Below are 16,635 nucleotides of genomic sequence, written 5' to 3'. Positions count from 1 at the left end.
GGCAATCTTCATTGGAGGCCTACACATGAGCCAAAAGGATGATTTGGGGCCCAATCTGGGCTTCCACAATGATAACTCTTCCTAGAGGGGCTGCCTCTACCTTAAGGGGGTTGAACATGATGCGCTTAGGAACTAGGATTGCCACCCCTCTTGACCTGGAAGAGGACCCCGCCCCCAAAACATGGACCACCCAGATCCGTTTAAGCCTGTGAATGTCATTTTCTGCCACATGTGTTTCTTGTAGGGAGGCCACATCGACATTTTGTCTCTTTAAAAAGCTAAGAATTTTGGTTCTTTTTTGTGGTGTTTCTCGTCCCTTAACATTGAAAGTAAATAAATTCATATGTCCTGCCATAAGAAAATTTTAAGGACATCTATTGCCCGAGAATCTATAGCCCTAGCACTTAATATTCTAGACCCAGCTGGTCTCATTCGTAGGCTCACCCTTCCCAAGCTTGAATTATTAAGGCCCATGCTTACAAAACCATTTTAAAAATAATTTAGGATGATGTTCTATGGTGGCACATAGGGGAGATCTATCCCTCTCTGTTATAGACACTCTGCTTTTTGTGACCACTATTCAGGCTCATTTAAGATTTCCTTACTTCATGAGCTGAGCTTCGGTGAGGGGGGGCCAAAATCTTGTCCCTGGGCCCACTCCAGCCTTGCTACGCTGCTGACCACTGGGGTACTTATCCCTGGATATAAACTCTATAGAATGGGCAGGGAGGGGTGAGTCGGTTATTGGCAGGGTGGGAATATCATGGCCCTGGATCCAGGGCCTCCTTCCTCATTGGGGATGAAGTGGACCATTCAGGGGATGAGACAGGATGGGAAGGTACCTTTTACTCAGGTACTCCACACACCCCAGGATAACTAGGGGAACCTGTCTGTTGAGTAAATTATGTCTGTGTTGGCATTGAGTACAATAAATCGTATTTATTATTTTAATCTTAAACTCTGTCATCCTAAAACGTGTCCTAACTTTTTTAGATCCTACTGCCTCCTGCAAACAGCCGGACGCAGACGAGGAGACCCTTAGAACTGTCATCATGGTTTCGCAAGGTAGGTGTTTACATTCCTCACACAATTAAGATCTGCCTTTACACCTAAGGAAATAGCCTAGAACATTTGGCTTCTATTTGCCAGTTGGAGTGGGACCACTCTAAAATGGTCGATTGCAGGAATTGAAGTGGCGTGCTTATTAGTCTGACGTTTAATCGATGCTAAATCTGAACTGGGAATTGGAAGGGGGAATAAACACATTAGGCTCCATTTTTGCCTCTCCTCTCCATTTCATATGGCTTCTCTTGGAAAAATTCAGACAATTGGCAGTTAATTAATGTTATTAGGAGTCTGGATGATGTCCATGTTGTTTTCCTTTGTAAGTACTTGACATTGTATAGTTTGGGATTCCCCCCCCCCCTCTTTCTATTGGCAATAATACAGCAGAGGAGCAGAATATTCTCCACTTATCGCTTTTGCTCCACAGTGCTGCTCTTGCAGGGAGGAGAGAAGGGAACAATTGGACCCGATACTCTTACCGGGAATATTTTTAGAGGCTTATTTAGGCCAGCAGAGCGGTTTCATGTGGCAAAGTCACGACCTCACAGAGGCCCCTGTGAGAAGGGGGAGGGTTTCAGGTTCCCTCCCTGGCAGCATCTCCAAGATCGGGCTGAGAGAGATTCCTGCCTGCAGCTCTGACTGCTTTGCTTGTTACTTTGCAGCTAAGGACACTCTGTATGGTACATGGCATGGACCATCTGGGAGCACCAATGAATGGGTGCCACCTGAAGACGTAGGTAAGCTCCTTGGTAGTGTACAGGCAGCAACAGGCGCTCTGGACCCTTGCCCTTCATGGCGAGTAAAATCTGCCAGGGAAAGAACAGGTAGGTGGTTAGAGCCAATTATTAATGAGAGAGCAAGATGCCACTGAGCCTCAAGGAGGCAGTGGTAAGATCATTATCTATCTATCTATCTATCTATCTATCTATCTATCTATCATCTATCTATATATCGATTTAAACTTTTATACCACCCTTCCAAAAGGCTCACGGTTAGGGTTAGGGTTAGGGTTCCAAACACCATTAAAACACCATTAAAATCCATTAAAAAATTAAAACCATTAAAATCAGTTAATAATTAAAACAAAAATTATAAAGCATAAAAACGATAATTAACAATTAAAAACATCGTAAAACAACAAATAATCAGAAGAATTTAAAAACAAGTTTTAAAAAGCTGAGAAAGCCTGGTTGAAGAGATGTGTTTTCAGGTGTTTTCTGAAAATGGCCAGAGATGGGGAGGATCGTATCTCAGCAGGGAGCGCATTCCACAATCTCGGGGCAGCAGCCCAGAAGGCCCGTCTGTGTAGCCACCAAACGAGTTGGCGGCAACTGGAGACGCACTTCAGCAAGTGACCTCAATGGGCGGTGGGGCTCATAGCGAAGAAGACGCTCTCTTAAATACCCAGGGCCTAAGCCGTTTAGGTTTTTATAAATTATAACTAGCACTTTGTATTTTGCCCGGAAAACTATTGGCAGCCAGTGTAACTCCATCAACAAAGGAGTAATGTGGTCTCTCCGAGATGACCCAGAGACCAACCTGGCTGCTGCGTTCTGAACCAACTGACGTTTCTGGACTACGTACAAAGGCAGCCCCACGTAGAGCGCATTACAGAAGTCAAGTCTGGAGGTTTAAAAAGTCTTCCCTTGATTCCACCCACCTTGATAACTATCGGTCTGTTTCAAATCTTCTCTTTTATTTATGTAGTGTAATGTCATGTGATAGAGCATGTGCGGTCTCTGCAGCTGCAAAGGGTCTTGGGTGATGATAAGGATTATCTCGGCCCTTTTTGATCTGGGTTTTTCCCTGGGTTTGGGACTGAAACTGCCTTGGCCACTGTGGTGGATGACATTATTATTATTATTATTATTATTATTATTATTATTATTATTATTATTATTATATTTCTCGGCAGGGGGGCCCGTTTAAGAATCTTGTCTCAGGGCCCACTCCAACCTAGTTACGCCCCTTGTACGTAGTCCGGAAGCTTGATGGAGTTACACTGGCTGCCAATAGGTTTCCGGGCAAAATACAAAGTGCTTGTCATAACTTAAAAAGCCCTAAATGGCTTAGACCCTGGGTATCTAAGAAAACGTCTTCTTCATTATGAGCCCCACCGCCCATTGAGGTCGTCCAGAGAGGTCCGTCTCCAGTTGCCGCCAGCTCGGCTGGTGGCTACATGGGGACAGGCCTTCTCGGTTGCTGCCCCGAGACTGTGGAATGCGCTCCCTGCTGAGATACGATCCTCCCCATCTCTGACAATTTTTAGAAAGCATTTGAAAACCCACCCAAGCTTTTTCTGTTCTTTAAATTGGAAGGTTTTAATTCATGGTTGATTTTTAAATTGCTGGGTTGTTTTAGGTTTTTGTATGTATTTGAACGTGTTTTATTCTATTGTTAACCGCCCAGAGACGAAAGTTTGGGGCGGTGTACAAATGTAATAAATAAATTAATTAATTTAAATTCAGCTGTGCAAAAGATGGTTCAGAAGTAGGTGCTGATTTATGGAGTTTGAGTGGGTTCTGAAGGTCATTTGGTCCCCCGGTCATGGGTGTAGCCACCATTGGGCAAGGGAAGGCAGTTGTTTCAGGGCCCGCTGCCTCAAGCCCCCCCCCCCGACATGTCACATGACTCCCCATTACCCATCGCCCAGCCCGGTATTTTTAAAAAATCTTTTTACATTTTTGTTGATGCATGGCCGAGCGATGGCTGCTGGGGAGTGAGCCAGGAAATGAGTAGTCCTTCTCCTCCCCACCCGCCTCCACCGGCAGCTGCAACCTCACTCGTGAGTCCCAGAGCGATGGATGCAGGGTGTTCAGCCCCGGCAAGGTCTCTTGCCAACTGCGAGGTGCGCCTGCGCAGTGGAAAGAGCGTCGCAGCAATGGGGCGGAAGAGGGTTGGGGCCTGCCTGCCCCAGAGGGACACGCAGGGGAAGGAGATCACACCATAGGATGAGCTCTCGCTGCGTCCTGAAGGATGGTCTTCCCACTCTTCTCTCTGGAGCTCGGTCTGCCCAGTCATGGCAGGGACAGTGCTGCTCGGTCAGCCGGGTCTCCTCCACGCCCTGTCCCCTTCCGTGGGCATGGCGAGAGAAGCCTGTCTGCTCCGTGTGGCCTTGAGTTTCCTTGAGGTGGCGGGTGGGTGCTTTAGTTGGGCATCCAGGGCCTGTCGGGGCCTCCAGGAGAGCAGCAAGAGCGTTGGCGAGCTATCTCCTCTGGGTGCCTTGGCCCAAGGGTGGGAAATCGTGTGTGGGGCTTGGCCGGGCGGCAGTAGAGTCGGCACAGTTGCCTGGGCAGGCAGAGGCGATCTGGGAGCCCTCGCAGTGGAGATAAAGCCCTTGTGTCCTTTGGGAACTAGTGCCATTCGAGTCTTCCCTGCGTGCTCCATGTGGAGAAGGGCAGGGAGGGAGGGAGGAGAGTTCAGAAGGCGATCGGCACCCTTTCTCTTTTCTTAGGGGGAAAAAGTGAAAAAGGAGGTTGAGAGGGGGAAAGAGGAAAGAGGGAAATGGAAAGGCAATCGATATCGAGTTGGAGAGAGAGAAGCTGCAGGACTGGGAGAACTGGGGGTGGGGTCACCCTCCCAGCATTCGCCACCGTGAGGCGCGCCTCGCAGTTGGCAAGAGACACGGCCAGGGCCGAAGGCCGTGCATTGCTCTGGGGGGGGGGGGGGGAGAAGGACTACCAAAAATGTAAAAGACAAGTAACAAAGTCAACACAGAGATGTTTGGCGGGATGGGGTGGCTCCTAAAGCCTGCCGCCAGCCTGCCCCCGCCCTCTCCAAGCCTCCAGGCCTGCCCCATCCTTTCCCTCTTTCTGAAGCCTCCCTGACCCCCATCCTCCCCCCCCCCCCCATTTCTCAAGCCAAGCCTCCTGCCCATCCTTTCCCTCTTTCTTTCAAATGGAGATTTTTATTGGAAAGTTCCATGCTGGTCTCTGGACTGAGATCTAAAAGTTCAAGTTACACACCGCAGCGTCAAAACACTATCATTGGCCAGGTTTATTTACGGCAAGAAGTTGAACGGGTCTGATACAAGCATATTCCCTTAGCGTCCTGCAATCAAGCAAGTACACAAGTCTATCACAGGTACACAAAAGCAAGATTGCTTGGTCATTTGACAATCCGGATCACATTAAAGAGGAAAATAAGGTCCGTTTGATTTCATTTCTTCCCACTCCACTTTCCATTCACTATGCACTGCAAATGCTGGTTTGCTCTAGTTGCAAGAACTAGCTACACAACATAGAACCTGCGAGCTTTTCCCACCATAGTGATGTGAATTCAGTTCGTCCCTGGGTCCGCCTTTTTGCCAATCAAACAGACTCAGTGGGAATCAATTAGAGGTATTTAATTGCTACGGCAGATACCCAGGTAATTCAATTCGCTATCGCTCTGCATTGAATACAAATTGGTTATAGGTGCATCTTACATGTATACAAACAATCTGAATGATGCTGACACCCCAGACATAGTATACGTGGCAACAAAATGGTGGACTAAGTATCTAGTACGCATGCGAATGATTCATTGTTCATCTGGTAATCACTCCTTATTTGGTTACATCCTGTTTTCTAAACTGTCTTAAGTTTCTTTAGATACATTTTAGTGGAGAGAGATAATGACGTTGATCATGAGAGGCCTTGATGGCTCTGAGCTGAGCTGGGCTGGGCTGGGCTGGGGTTACTTTAAGTCAGACTGAGGTTTTCTAAGTAAAATGGAGTTACTTTGGTTTTCTAAAACACATCAGTTCCCCCCTGAAATACTGTATCATCCTGAATCTTCGGGATATATGGGTTTGTAAAGGTACAGCTATATATATGGGTCTTACATTCTGGCAAGGTTTAAAGGTTCTCATAAACACTTGGATTAAAGCTGGAAGACATTATAAGCAGCAACATGTGATTAACAATAAAAGGAAATACAGGCTATAACTAGAATTACCTTCCTTTCCCCTAAATCATTAGGCTCTCCATATTAGTTAAATGAAAGTTCTAACTGTTGGAAATATTAATAATAGCTCTTTCTAACACATAAACTTCTAATCTTGGAAATATAAAAGGAAATATAGTTCTGTGTTTTGTGTAGCGAAAGGATTTGGGACATATGTGGTTTTGGGATGCCTTAAGCATTACAGAAATAGTAGGTGCTGAATGGGCTGTACATATGGCAATAAAACTAGATACATTGCATACAACATCCTAGAGCTATAAACATAATTATTATAATTCTATACATCACACACACATCCTTAACCACCCATATCTGGCATGATTTGATATAGATAAAAGGTTTTATAACAGCAAACTGTACATATAAAGATCATACAACTTACAACAAGCAACATGGTTTTAACCCATCTTTATCCCAAATAAAGTATCAATAACAGTCTAGCAATGTGGAACCAGGTGCTTCTGGCAATTAATGGGTGATCAGCTTGTGGAAAGCGATAGCAATGAAAAGTCATGTACAGTCACATAGATTAAATACAAGTGTCTATAAAATTAGCAGGTAAAGCTTGGGATGGCTTAATGTCTTAGAGCACAAAAGGGACCAGTAACTTGGGGATAGGTGCAGACTTTCAAGTAAATGCTTTGGTTGAAAACAATGAAATGATTGGCACAATATGTAAGTGAAACAAGTGAGGTCCATGTCATTACAGCACAAGAGAGAGCAGGGTTTTCAACATAATGATAGCGCATAGTCATTACAAGAAAGTAATATAAGAAAGTGGTGTAAATCATCAACTCCCACCCCCCTTAGTGTCCTCTAAAGTCTGTCATGGCCAAAAAGGAAGCCATGGAGAGCTTTAGAATTCAAAATCTAAAAGTCCTTGGTAAGAAAAACATTTTAGTCCTTCAGTTGAGAACCAAATGCTCTTGTACAACGTTGCAGGATTTTGGCTATCCTGGATGTTCTCTGATCCGTATTGTTTTGGCTCGTTTGGCTAGTGTCCACAGACAAGCTCAAATGTTCATGTGTTTGGGAGCCTTGACTCTCCCCCCCCCCCTTGTGGGCAATCTGAAATAGTGTCCTTGGCAGAATTTTGAAATAGTGTCTTTGGCAAGGTATCTTACCCAGGTAGGATGGTTCCAGGGCTTAGGGGAATGCTGTTGCATGTATGACTCCAGAGAAAAGTGAACAAATTGGCTTGCTTGTTTGTTGTCTATTCCTCTCCTACAGCACTTAGGAGCAGGAAGATGAACTGTGCATTAAGCCCTCTTCCTCAAACACAGGACAGGGTAGCAGATGGACGTGCTGTCACCATTGGGTTGGGTTGGAAATGCAGATAGGAACTGCCCTCTGGTAGCTGCTGCTGCTGATGGTTAGTTTCCCTGGGTGTCCTCTGGAGACCCCCTTGGGATCACATTCTGGCGATGGATCCAAGTATTCCTTCAATCTGGGGAGGACCGATCCTTCTTGGAAAGACAATTCAAGGCACTGTTGGTTGCAAACCTCTTTACTTGAGAGAAAGACAGGCAAGTGAGTTGCCAATTCCCTCCCCCCATGTAGGGACAGCATCCTGAGACTAAGTCTCTGGGTGCTAATCCTCAGCACAAAAGGAAAATCAAGTTTTCAAGGCAAATAATACAAAGGATGGATAAGACCTGAGGCTATTTTCAATTTGGTCTTTTGGCATCCCCCCCCCCTTTTTTCCAATTTATATTTTTGTTTCCCTGCTTGCCCTGGGCTCCTCTTCCCCGAAGACCAGAACAGGGGATGATGTCCTCATTTAAGGCTTGGTGGCTTGTGTTGTAGGCTGGTTTCTGATCACGAGAACAAAACAGCAATCGTGGGCAAAAGCAAAGCAATAAAGTCAAAAAGAAAAAGGCATTCACATTTCTCACCCCCCTCTTGAGTCCGGGGCCCCGAGGAGGCATTAAAGCCTTTCAGGTCAAGCATAGTCACTGCTAACAAAGTCCAGTTTCCATGTGGCATCTCACATTCTCTTCTGTATCCTGTTCTTCCTCCTTACAACAACCCTGTGAGGCAGGCCAAACCATTTGAGTGGCAGGCTCTGTGTCGCCCAGCAAGCGTCATGGCTGAATTTCCCCGGTCCTAGTCCAGCACTCTAACCACTGCACCACGCTGGCTGACAATCATACTTACAGGCCTTTGTCAGGGCAATCGATCTCCATCCAGTATAACTGACTTCATCGTCAGTAGCATGTAGATAGTTGTGGTGTCCCAAAGATAGCCCACACAGGTAAAGTCAATCCCTGCCCTCTGTCTACCCACAGCTTGGGCATTGCCTGACTTGGCATGTCCAGTGAGATACTATACCTTGGTAAAGTAGGATTGTTTACTACACAAATTACACAGGCTGTTGCCACATGTTCTGCAAAAGGGTACACCCAAGAGGCACAAAAGTGTCTTTGTATTGACTAGGGAAAACCAAAGGATTGGTTCTGCAAGAATTCCACATCCATCTGCTGTTCTTTACCAGCCATCCTCTTCTAAATGCGCCCCCTGCTGTGGTGCAAAGTCAATGTCCTTTTTCTGAATATGTGGGGGGGTTGTGCCAAGATAGTTAGCACAGGAATCCAAGATGCTTGGAAACAGGAACAGAAGGAGCAGCGGTTTTAGCTGCAGCATCTGCCATCCAATGACCCTTTGGCACTGGGTCATTTCCCTCTGGTGACCTCTGCTATGGATGACTGCAACCTCTTCTAGTCGTGTAACAGCAGTCTAGAGTTCTGATATCTGTGTCCCATACTTGACTTCCTTGTTTCCCACTGTTAAAATCTTCTTTCTTTCCAAGTGGCCCCATGAGTTGTGTAAAAATTACCTTGAAGGTGATGAGCTCTGCAAGCTGTGCTGAGATACCTGGAGAAAGAGATTCCACCACCAGGACTTCATGGTCAATCACTACTGCATAGCCAGCTTACATTGTCCATCTTACATGAAGCTGCCTCCATCCATGTACAGCTCAAAGTCTGCATTTTGGAGAGGTTCATCTTTAAGATCAGGATGGCTTGGCATAGATGCAGTCCACAGCTTGCAAGCAATCATGTTCTTGGTCTTCTGTAAGCTCAAAAGGAAGTAAAGTAGCTGGATTAAGAACAAAAGTAGTAGCCATGGAAACCCCAGGATTCCCCACCAAAAGGGGGGGGGGAGTCAGCCATCTATTGCCCCAGACTAATCCCCTTTAGCTGGGAAATTTCCAAGGTGAATTGCAACCCGGTACTTTGGAACTCCTTGCCACTTGCAGGAGTGGAAAAAAATCACTTCATTTCTTCAAATCTTCCGTCTGGGTTCTGGAATCTGAAGGTTCAACTACTGTGAAGGCAAAGGCAGGGCTGGCGGTGAGACAAATTTAAAATTTAAACCTTAGACCATTTGATCATTGGCTCTCAGTTTACATCAAATTCAGCTAGCAGAAATATTGCATAGATTTTGCAAAAACATGACAGTAATACAATCAGACTAATTTATCTTAAAATCCATTTTTCCTTCAGAAAATAGGTAAGAGACCATCTCAAGGAAATCAGTAAACATAACATATAAAGGCTGTTGATACTCAGTAGTGGCAGAAATATCAGAATCAACTTAATATAAGAATGAATGAAATAGAGCTTGCTCTCATGCCTAATGCATTTAGCCATAAGCAGCACTTTTGCAGAGGTGAGAAGATTCAGAACCCAGTTGGCCAGCTGGGACTCTAAAAGTTCCCCCTGTTGCTCAGGCCATGACCAATTTTATGTTCAATTAATACAATAACTGTGAATTTTAGAATTCAGTGTCAGAGCAAGTTTGGTCTGGAACAGTTTACCAAAAAAAACATGTCACTAGAATAAATACATTCAGAATAAATACAACAGAAACCTCATCTTCACAGAGATGAGCTATAAGATTGATGTAGAGTTGAATTCCTACACAGAACCAGAGCTTTGGGCTCCCGTTCAGAAACATGCACACACACACACACACACACAGAGGCTTGTCTGTGTATTTCACAGAACAAGGGACTAAACAAGAGAAATTTTACAAAGAATTTTATAACATTATATATATATAATTATAATATATATATAAAATTAAGAGCTAAAACCCACATTCTAGTCCTCCTCCTAAGGCTGGAAGACCCCAACCCTCTTAAATACTTTTAAGCCTAGTCTTGATTCCAGGACCATGATAGTGATTTATCTCTCTATGGTTTCATCTTGCAGAGATCTTCCAAACTGGCTGAAAGAAGAAAATGGGTGAGTTTTAATTACATCTCTCTAACTCACGATATCTTAGCCTATATCTAGCTAAGCAGCATAAATATTCTTACTGTACCTCTAGTGTTTCTAGTGTGTTCTAGAGCCGGGTCTCACGATCCGTCAGACCCGGTTTCTTCGGGCGAGTGGGGAGGAAGCCCTGTGTGGCCGGATCGGCCGCCCACACAACTGCTGGCTCCGTGACGGAGCCGGCGAGGGCTGGGGGGAGCGGGGGCTGATTGGCCCCCCCAGGCTCCAGCATGCCCTGCTCGAACACGCAGGGCATGCTGAGGAGACCCCCGGAGCCGGGAGGTGGCTTTTTGCCTTCCCTCCTAGGGTCTCCTCGGGAGTAGGCGTGGCATGAAGACACGCCACAGCGACTCACGATCCTGGAAACCAGGTTTGCGGAGCACTCGCTCCATAAACCTGGTTTTAGACCCGTGATTTAGTGATTTAGACCAGGGATTTAGACCAGCGAGCCCAGTGGTTCCGAGGCGGGTAACCTGCCTCACTACGCCTGCCCTAAAACCAGGTTTGCGGAGCGAGAACTCCGCAAACCTGGTCCAAAAGATCGTGAGTAGCCGCAGTATTCCTCTCTTCAAAGCTCATGAGAGTCTCTTAGGGGCGATTCGCACAATCCGCAGAAATCGGGCTAGAAGAGCCGAGCTCAAGTTTTGCTGATTGCGAGAACCACCGGGCTCAGCTGCAAGCCCCGTGGTTCTAGAGTGGGTAACCCACTCAAGTACCCCACCCCTAAAACCAGGTTTGTGGAACGAGCGCTCTGCAATCCCGTTGTTTTCAATCGAGAGTAGCCGTGGTGCAGCTCCGCGCCATGGCTACTCACGAGGAGACCCCCCCCCCGAGGGGAGGCAAAAAGCCACCGCCTGGCTCCGGGGGTCTTGCCAGCATGCCCTGCGAGCAGCGTCACGGAGCCAGCAATCCTGTGGGCGGCTGATCCGGCCACCCAGGGATCCCGCCCAGATCATGAGCGGGGAGAAGGGGCTTAGCCCGCTCTCCCCGCTCAGCTCACCCAACCGGCTCTCACTGATCATGAGACCCGGCTCATGGCGTAGCGGGATCACATTTCCTTGGGGTTGCTACAACCTCCCTCCCAGCTTCTGCCAATGGTGTGTTTTTCAAATGGGTGTCACTCTTACCAAAACATGGTGATTCCATTAGAAATCTAGTTGGCAAAGCCTGTTTACAAAATGCCGGCGGGCTCAGCTCAGCAAATCAATCTCTCTCTCTCTCTCTGACAGGTCAAGATCTCGGACATGCAGAGGCGTGGCACCCCAAGGCACTTGCTGCCTGGCAACCCTGTCTGCAGCCCGGCAGGAAACCCTCACCGAACCCCAACCCCAACCCCATCCCCACAACCCCAACTTCCAATGCCAAAACCAACCCCCCCACCCCCACCCCAACCTCGATCCCCAACCCTCACCCCCCACTCCCCCACCCTCGCTCGCACCCAAATGCTAAAACTCCACCCCACCCCTCAACCCTCACCCCCACACCCATGCCACCCCCAACCCACCCCATGCCAGCCCAACCCACCCACACCCCACCCCACACCCCACGCCACCCACACCCCACTCACCCAACCCCATGCCATCCCCACCCCATGCCACCCCCACCCCCATGCCACCCCACCCCTCGGCCAAAAAAAGGGAACAGAGGCCACCGGCGGCACGGAGGCCGGCGGCAGCACGGCGGCCCAGAGCCGACCGCGAATGGCGCGGCCCGGCCGCGGAGGCCTGCGGCGGCGCCCCCAGAGTCCGCCTGGCCGCTGAATGAGGGGGAAAGAGGCGGCGGGGGAAGCCGGCCAAGGCTCCGCCGCCGCACCGGAGCCGGGAGTTAGAATTTGGGGCCTGAAGCCGGGCAGGGGGGAGAAGCGGTGGGGGAAACTGGCCGAGGTGGCGGCAGAGACGCCGCCTCGGCCAAAAAAAGGGAGCAGAGGCCACCGGCGGCATGGAGGCCGGCGGCACGGAGGCTGGCGGCAGCACGGCGGCCCAGAGCTGACCGCGAATGGCGCGGCCCGGCCGCGGAGGCCGGCAGCGGCGCCCCCAGAATCCGCCTGGCCGCTGAATGAGGGGGAAAGAGGCGACGGGGGAAGCCGGCCAAGGCTCCGCCGCCGCGCCGGAGCAAGGAGGGAGAATTTGGGGCCTGAAGCCGGGCAGTGGGGAGAAGCGGTGGGGGAAACTGGCCAAGGTGGCGGCAGAGCCGCCGCCTCGGCCAAAAAAAGGGAGCAGAGACCACCGGCAGCACGGAGGCCGGCGGCACGGAGGCCGGCGGCAGCACGGCGGCCCAGAGCCGACCGCGAATGGCGCGGCCCGGCCACGGAGGCCGGCAGCGGCGCCCCAAGAGTCTGCCTGGCCGCTGAATGAGGGGGAAAGAGGCGGCGGGGGAAGCCGGCCAAGGGGGGAGAAGCGGTAGGGGAAACTGGCCGAGGTGGTGGCAGAGCCACCGCCTCGGCCAAAAAAAGGGAGCAGAGACCACCGGCGGCACGGAGGCCGGCAGCACGGAGGCCGGCGGCAGTACGGCGGCCCAGAGCCGACCGCGAATGGCGCGGCCCGGCCGCGGAGGCCGGCAGCGGCGCCCCCAGAGTCCGCCTGGCCACTGAATGAGGGGGAAAGAGGCGTCGGGGGAAGCCGGCCAAGGCTCGGCCGCCGCGCCGGAGCCGGGAGGGAGAATTTGGGGCCTGAAGCCGGGTAGTGGGGAGAAGCGGTGGGGGAAACTGGCCGATTTGAATTGCAGGTAGGGTCTCTCTCTCTCCCCCTTCCCCACCCTACCCCTTCCCCACCCTTCCCCTCACCCCACCCCACCCCTCCCCCACCCCACCCTCCCCCTCACCCCACCCCTCCCCCACCCCACCCTCCCCCTCCCCCTCACCCCACTCCTACCCCAACCTCCCTCACCCCTCCCACCCCTCCCACATCCCCTCCCACCCCTCCCTCACCCCCAGCCCCACCCCCACTTGTTATGGACTTATTAGGTTTGAGTCATGTTACTGGTGTTGTATTATTCTGTTCTGGCTAAAATTGGTTCTTCCTTAAGAGGGATTATTTATGTATGTATTTATTTAATTATCTTTTTTGTGTTTTTGTGCTCTGGTCTATGACCATAATAAAATTGGATTGGGAGTCGCCCCTTTCTCCGGAGGCCAAGCCCGGAAGGGCTGAGTAGCAGGGGCTGCCAGCTGTGAAGAGAGGGCCGGTGCCCGGCCGGCCTCAACGAGGATGTTTCCTTTTCCCACCATGGGGCAGCCCCAGGAGACAGTTCCTCTGAGTCACCTCACCAATGCCTTCCATTCGCCCCAAAGTCCAGCTCCATCTTTCACGGCAGCGTCCATCCAGTGTGTGCAAAGGGAAGCAGCTCCTGAACATGATGTACAGAACACGGAGCCAACGCTTAATCTACGAGATCGAGGACGACCTGATTGGAAAGCTAGCCAGATTGATGAACTAGTGGACAGGCTACTTCCTGGAAAAGAAAACCCCTTCCCACGGGCAAACGTCCTATATATCTGCACAGTCCTTCTTTGGAAATAAGTATGGTTTTGCAGATGGATTTAGTGTTTTGCGCTCATCTGATCTGTATGGACAGCATCCTAGCCCTCTCCAGAATGTATGCAAAAACCTTCAACGCTGGCCAGTTTTCGTTCAGTCTCGAGGTTTTAAAACCCTGAAATCAAGAGCAAGACGACTGCAGTCCACATCAGCACGATGAACAGAAACAGAAAATGTAGCACCCTCATTTGTAAAGGGTCTCCTGCTGAGAGATCGAGGAATTGATTTTGAAAGTTTAGAGAAATGGATGAAAACAAAAAACATACCTGAAGTTCATCAAGATGCTTTTAAAACTGGGTTTGCAGTGGGCTTTTTGAAATCACAGGCACTCTCACAGCGTACAAATGATTCCTCAAGACGAAACCGTTACATTCTGGTTCTTCGGATAATGCTTAGTATTTATGCTTTATTTAAAAACCCATATTTATCTGGTAAAGGCTCCTTTTCTGATACTGTGCGTTTCCCAGCAACTTCTGGGCTTGATGCAGCAGTGGACCCTATTCAGATGAAAAATGTCACCTTTGAACATATCAAAGGAGTTGAAGAAGCTAAGCAGGAGTTGCAGGAAGTGGTAGAATTCTTGAGAAATCCTGATAAATTCACTGTACTCGGAGGTAAACTTCCTAAAGGTATTCCTTTGGTGGGACCAGCTGGTACTGGCAAAACCCTTCTTGCCAGAGCTGTGGCTGGAGAAGCTGATGTTCCATTCTATTATGCCTCTGGGTCTGAGTTTGATGAGATGTTTGTTGGTGTGGGAGCCAGTCGTATCAGAAATCTGTTTAGAGAGGCCAAAGCAAATGCACCTTGCATTATATTCATTGATGAACTGGATTCTGTTGAAGAAGAGGAAGGAGAAGAACGAAGCCCGATTAGAGTAATGCGGTGTGATTTCACCAGGTCGCGTATTTTAGTGTATGTTAGCATTGAGTGTAACTCTATCGTTTTTCGTCATAGTCTAATGTATGGTGACCAATCTTAACTTTAGCTTTTTAAATGCCCCTTTTATCCTTTCTGTGCATTTTATGATGTTAAGCGGTTTTAGTTTCTTAGCAGTGTGGCTTGTTTCTTTTAAGTTATAATTATTTTGAAATTCTTGCCTTTTCACAAGAGCTGTCATCATAGCTACCATCATATTTGCAATCACCTCTCTCAACATGTAACCTTGCTCTAATATTACTTTCATTTAATGTGTCATTTTATGCTGGTCTCTGACCGTAATAAAGGCTTATGTCTATGTATGTATGAATGAAGCCCGTTTCTGTAGGAAATTGTGCTATGGATGGTGGTTACTCTCTGCTCTCCTGGGATCTAACCTCGGTAGAGAGACTGCGCTGACCCCAATTCAGGAGCACGCCGCTCCTTCGGGGTAGGCAGCCACCAGTTGAGGACTGAGCTAAAGCCACTGGCAAGCGTAAGAATGCATTATTACCTTACTGAAACATTCACTCTCCTCTACAGGGCCATTACCTTCGGCAGAAGAGCAGGGAACTAGGCCCTCCAGAACAATTCATTGACTCACAGAAAAATGTCCGGACACAATTATGCAGTTAATGATATCAAAGTACTTTATCATACTTACCACCGGTAAAGAGGAATACAATCACTTCAGCAAGCTGGGTGACCAGGCCTGGGCGAGTTAGTGTGGAGCTTTATCTGCATGACTGGCAACCCCTTCCCATCCTCTCTCCACCACTCTCATACCCAGGGCTGCAGAAATCCACTAGTCTACTAGTCTGTGACGAGCGAAACATGATGCCCGACGAGCAAAAAAAGTCCTACCAACATAGCTGGACAAGGAAAACATTTTGTCTGGCTGATAAACTGAGCTAAACATTTCTTCACCCCTGCCTAGACTCACTGCCCCACAAAGAAACCCTTAGAACATATTATCTTTACTTGTTTATAGGGATATTGGTTGGCTAGACCCCTTATCCCTTGACCGTTCATATCACCCGATACGCATACGTCAATTGTGAGGTTGTTTCTTTTTTAGCAAGCCAGAGGTTGCCGGTTTGAATCCCCGCTAGAATGTTTCCCAGGCTATGGGAAGTTTGAGAGCCCCCTCAAACAGCCTACTTACGGCTCTGCCAGCATCATCGGCAAGGCCTTCTCCTGGATCTTGGAGGGCCTCTATTGAAGCCCATCATGTAGACGCCCTGCAGGAGCTGCGGCTTCCTAGAAGAGAGAGAGAGAGAGAACCCAGAAAGGCTGTTGAATGAGGAGTGGACAGTGCAGGTAGTGGTTCGAGTGCTGGACTAGGGCCAGGAAGACCCGAGTTCAAATCCCCGTTCAGCCATGAAGCTCGCTGGGTGACTCTGGGCCAGCCACTTCTATCTCCGCCTAACCTACCTCACAGGGCTGTTGTGAGGATCTACATAACCATGGACATCACTCTGGGCTCCAACGGAATTAAACGTTCAATCAAACATTGATTTTTAATTAACACACCACTTCTGCTTTCAGAGACAATTTGGAAGAGCAGGGTAATAAGCTCCAGGTACAACCCCCTCACCCAGCAATAAAGTAGCAAGCTTTCAAGCCGCACAGAATGCCACTTTAGGAGACAGCAGCAGCAAGAGATTAATAAACAAATACGTACAGTTCAGGTGTATAAGAGGTAGCTAAAGGGAGACGTCTCGCCAGGTATTTGTGGCACAACCCTAAGCGTGTTTACTCACGAGTAAGTTATAGTAATCAATCCTATCCAATGGGATTTAGTCCCTCGGCAGTGCTTAGGACTGCCACCCTCATTTACTCAGACTAACAGGCTAGGAACAGAGGAAGCTGCCTTCTACCGAGTCAGACCC

General features: G+C 48.8%; 1 protein-coding gene and 1 pseudogene across 5 annotated transcripts in view; both read left to right on the top strand.

Annotated features, from left to right (window-relative positions):
• Positions 1-11,627, top strand: part of LOC128336228 (uncharacterized) — a 45,098-nt gene extending 33,471 nt beyond the window's left edge. For 4 of the 5 annotated variants that reach the window (XM_053275575.1, XM_053275574.1, XM_053275572.1 and 1 more), the window contains 4 exons: positions 994-1,065; positions 1,728-1,802; positions 10,230-10,262; positions 11,522-11,627. In XM_053275575.1, coding sequence (XP_053131550.1) covers positions 994-1,065; positions 1,728-1,802; positions 10,230-10,249 — 167 coding nt within the window. In that variant the 3' untranslated portion in view covers positions 10,250-10,262; positions 11,522-11,627. The remainder of the gene's footprint in view (positions 1-993; positions 1,066-1,727; positions 1,803-10,229; positions 10,263-11,521) is intronic. The other variant, XR_008311860.1, reaches the window with a different exon arrangement.
• A 1,588-nt stretch (positions 11,628-13,215) lies between these two features.
• LOC128335843 (ATP-dependent zinc metalloprotease YME1L1-like) lies at positions 13,216-15,066 on the top strand (annotated as a pseudogene).
• The last annotated feature ends 1,569 nt before the right edge of the window (positions 15,067-16,635 follow it).

This window comes from Hemicordylus capensis, chromosome 12 (assembly GCF_027244095.1).
Source record: "Hemicordylus capensis ecotype Gifberg chromosome 12, rHemCap1.1.pri, whole genome shotgun sequence".
NCBI lineage: Eukaryota > Metazoa > Chordata > Lepidosauria > Squamata > Cordylidae > Hemicordylus > Hemicordylus capensis.
The sequence above is the reverse complement of the archived record's forward strand: the minus strand, read 5'-3'. Positions and strand labels throughout refer to the sequence as shown.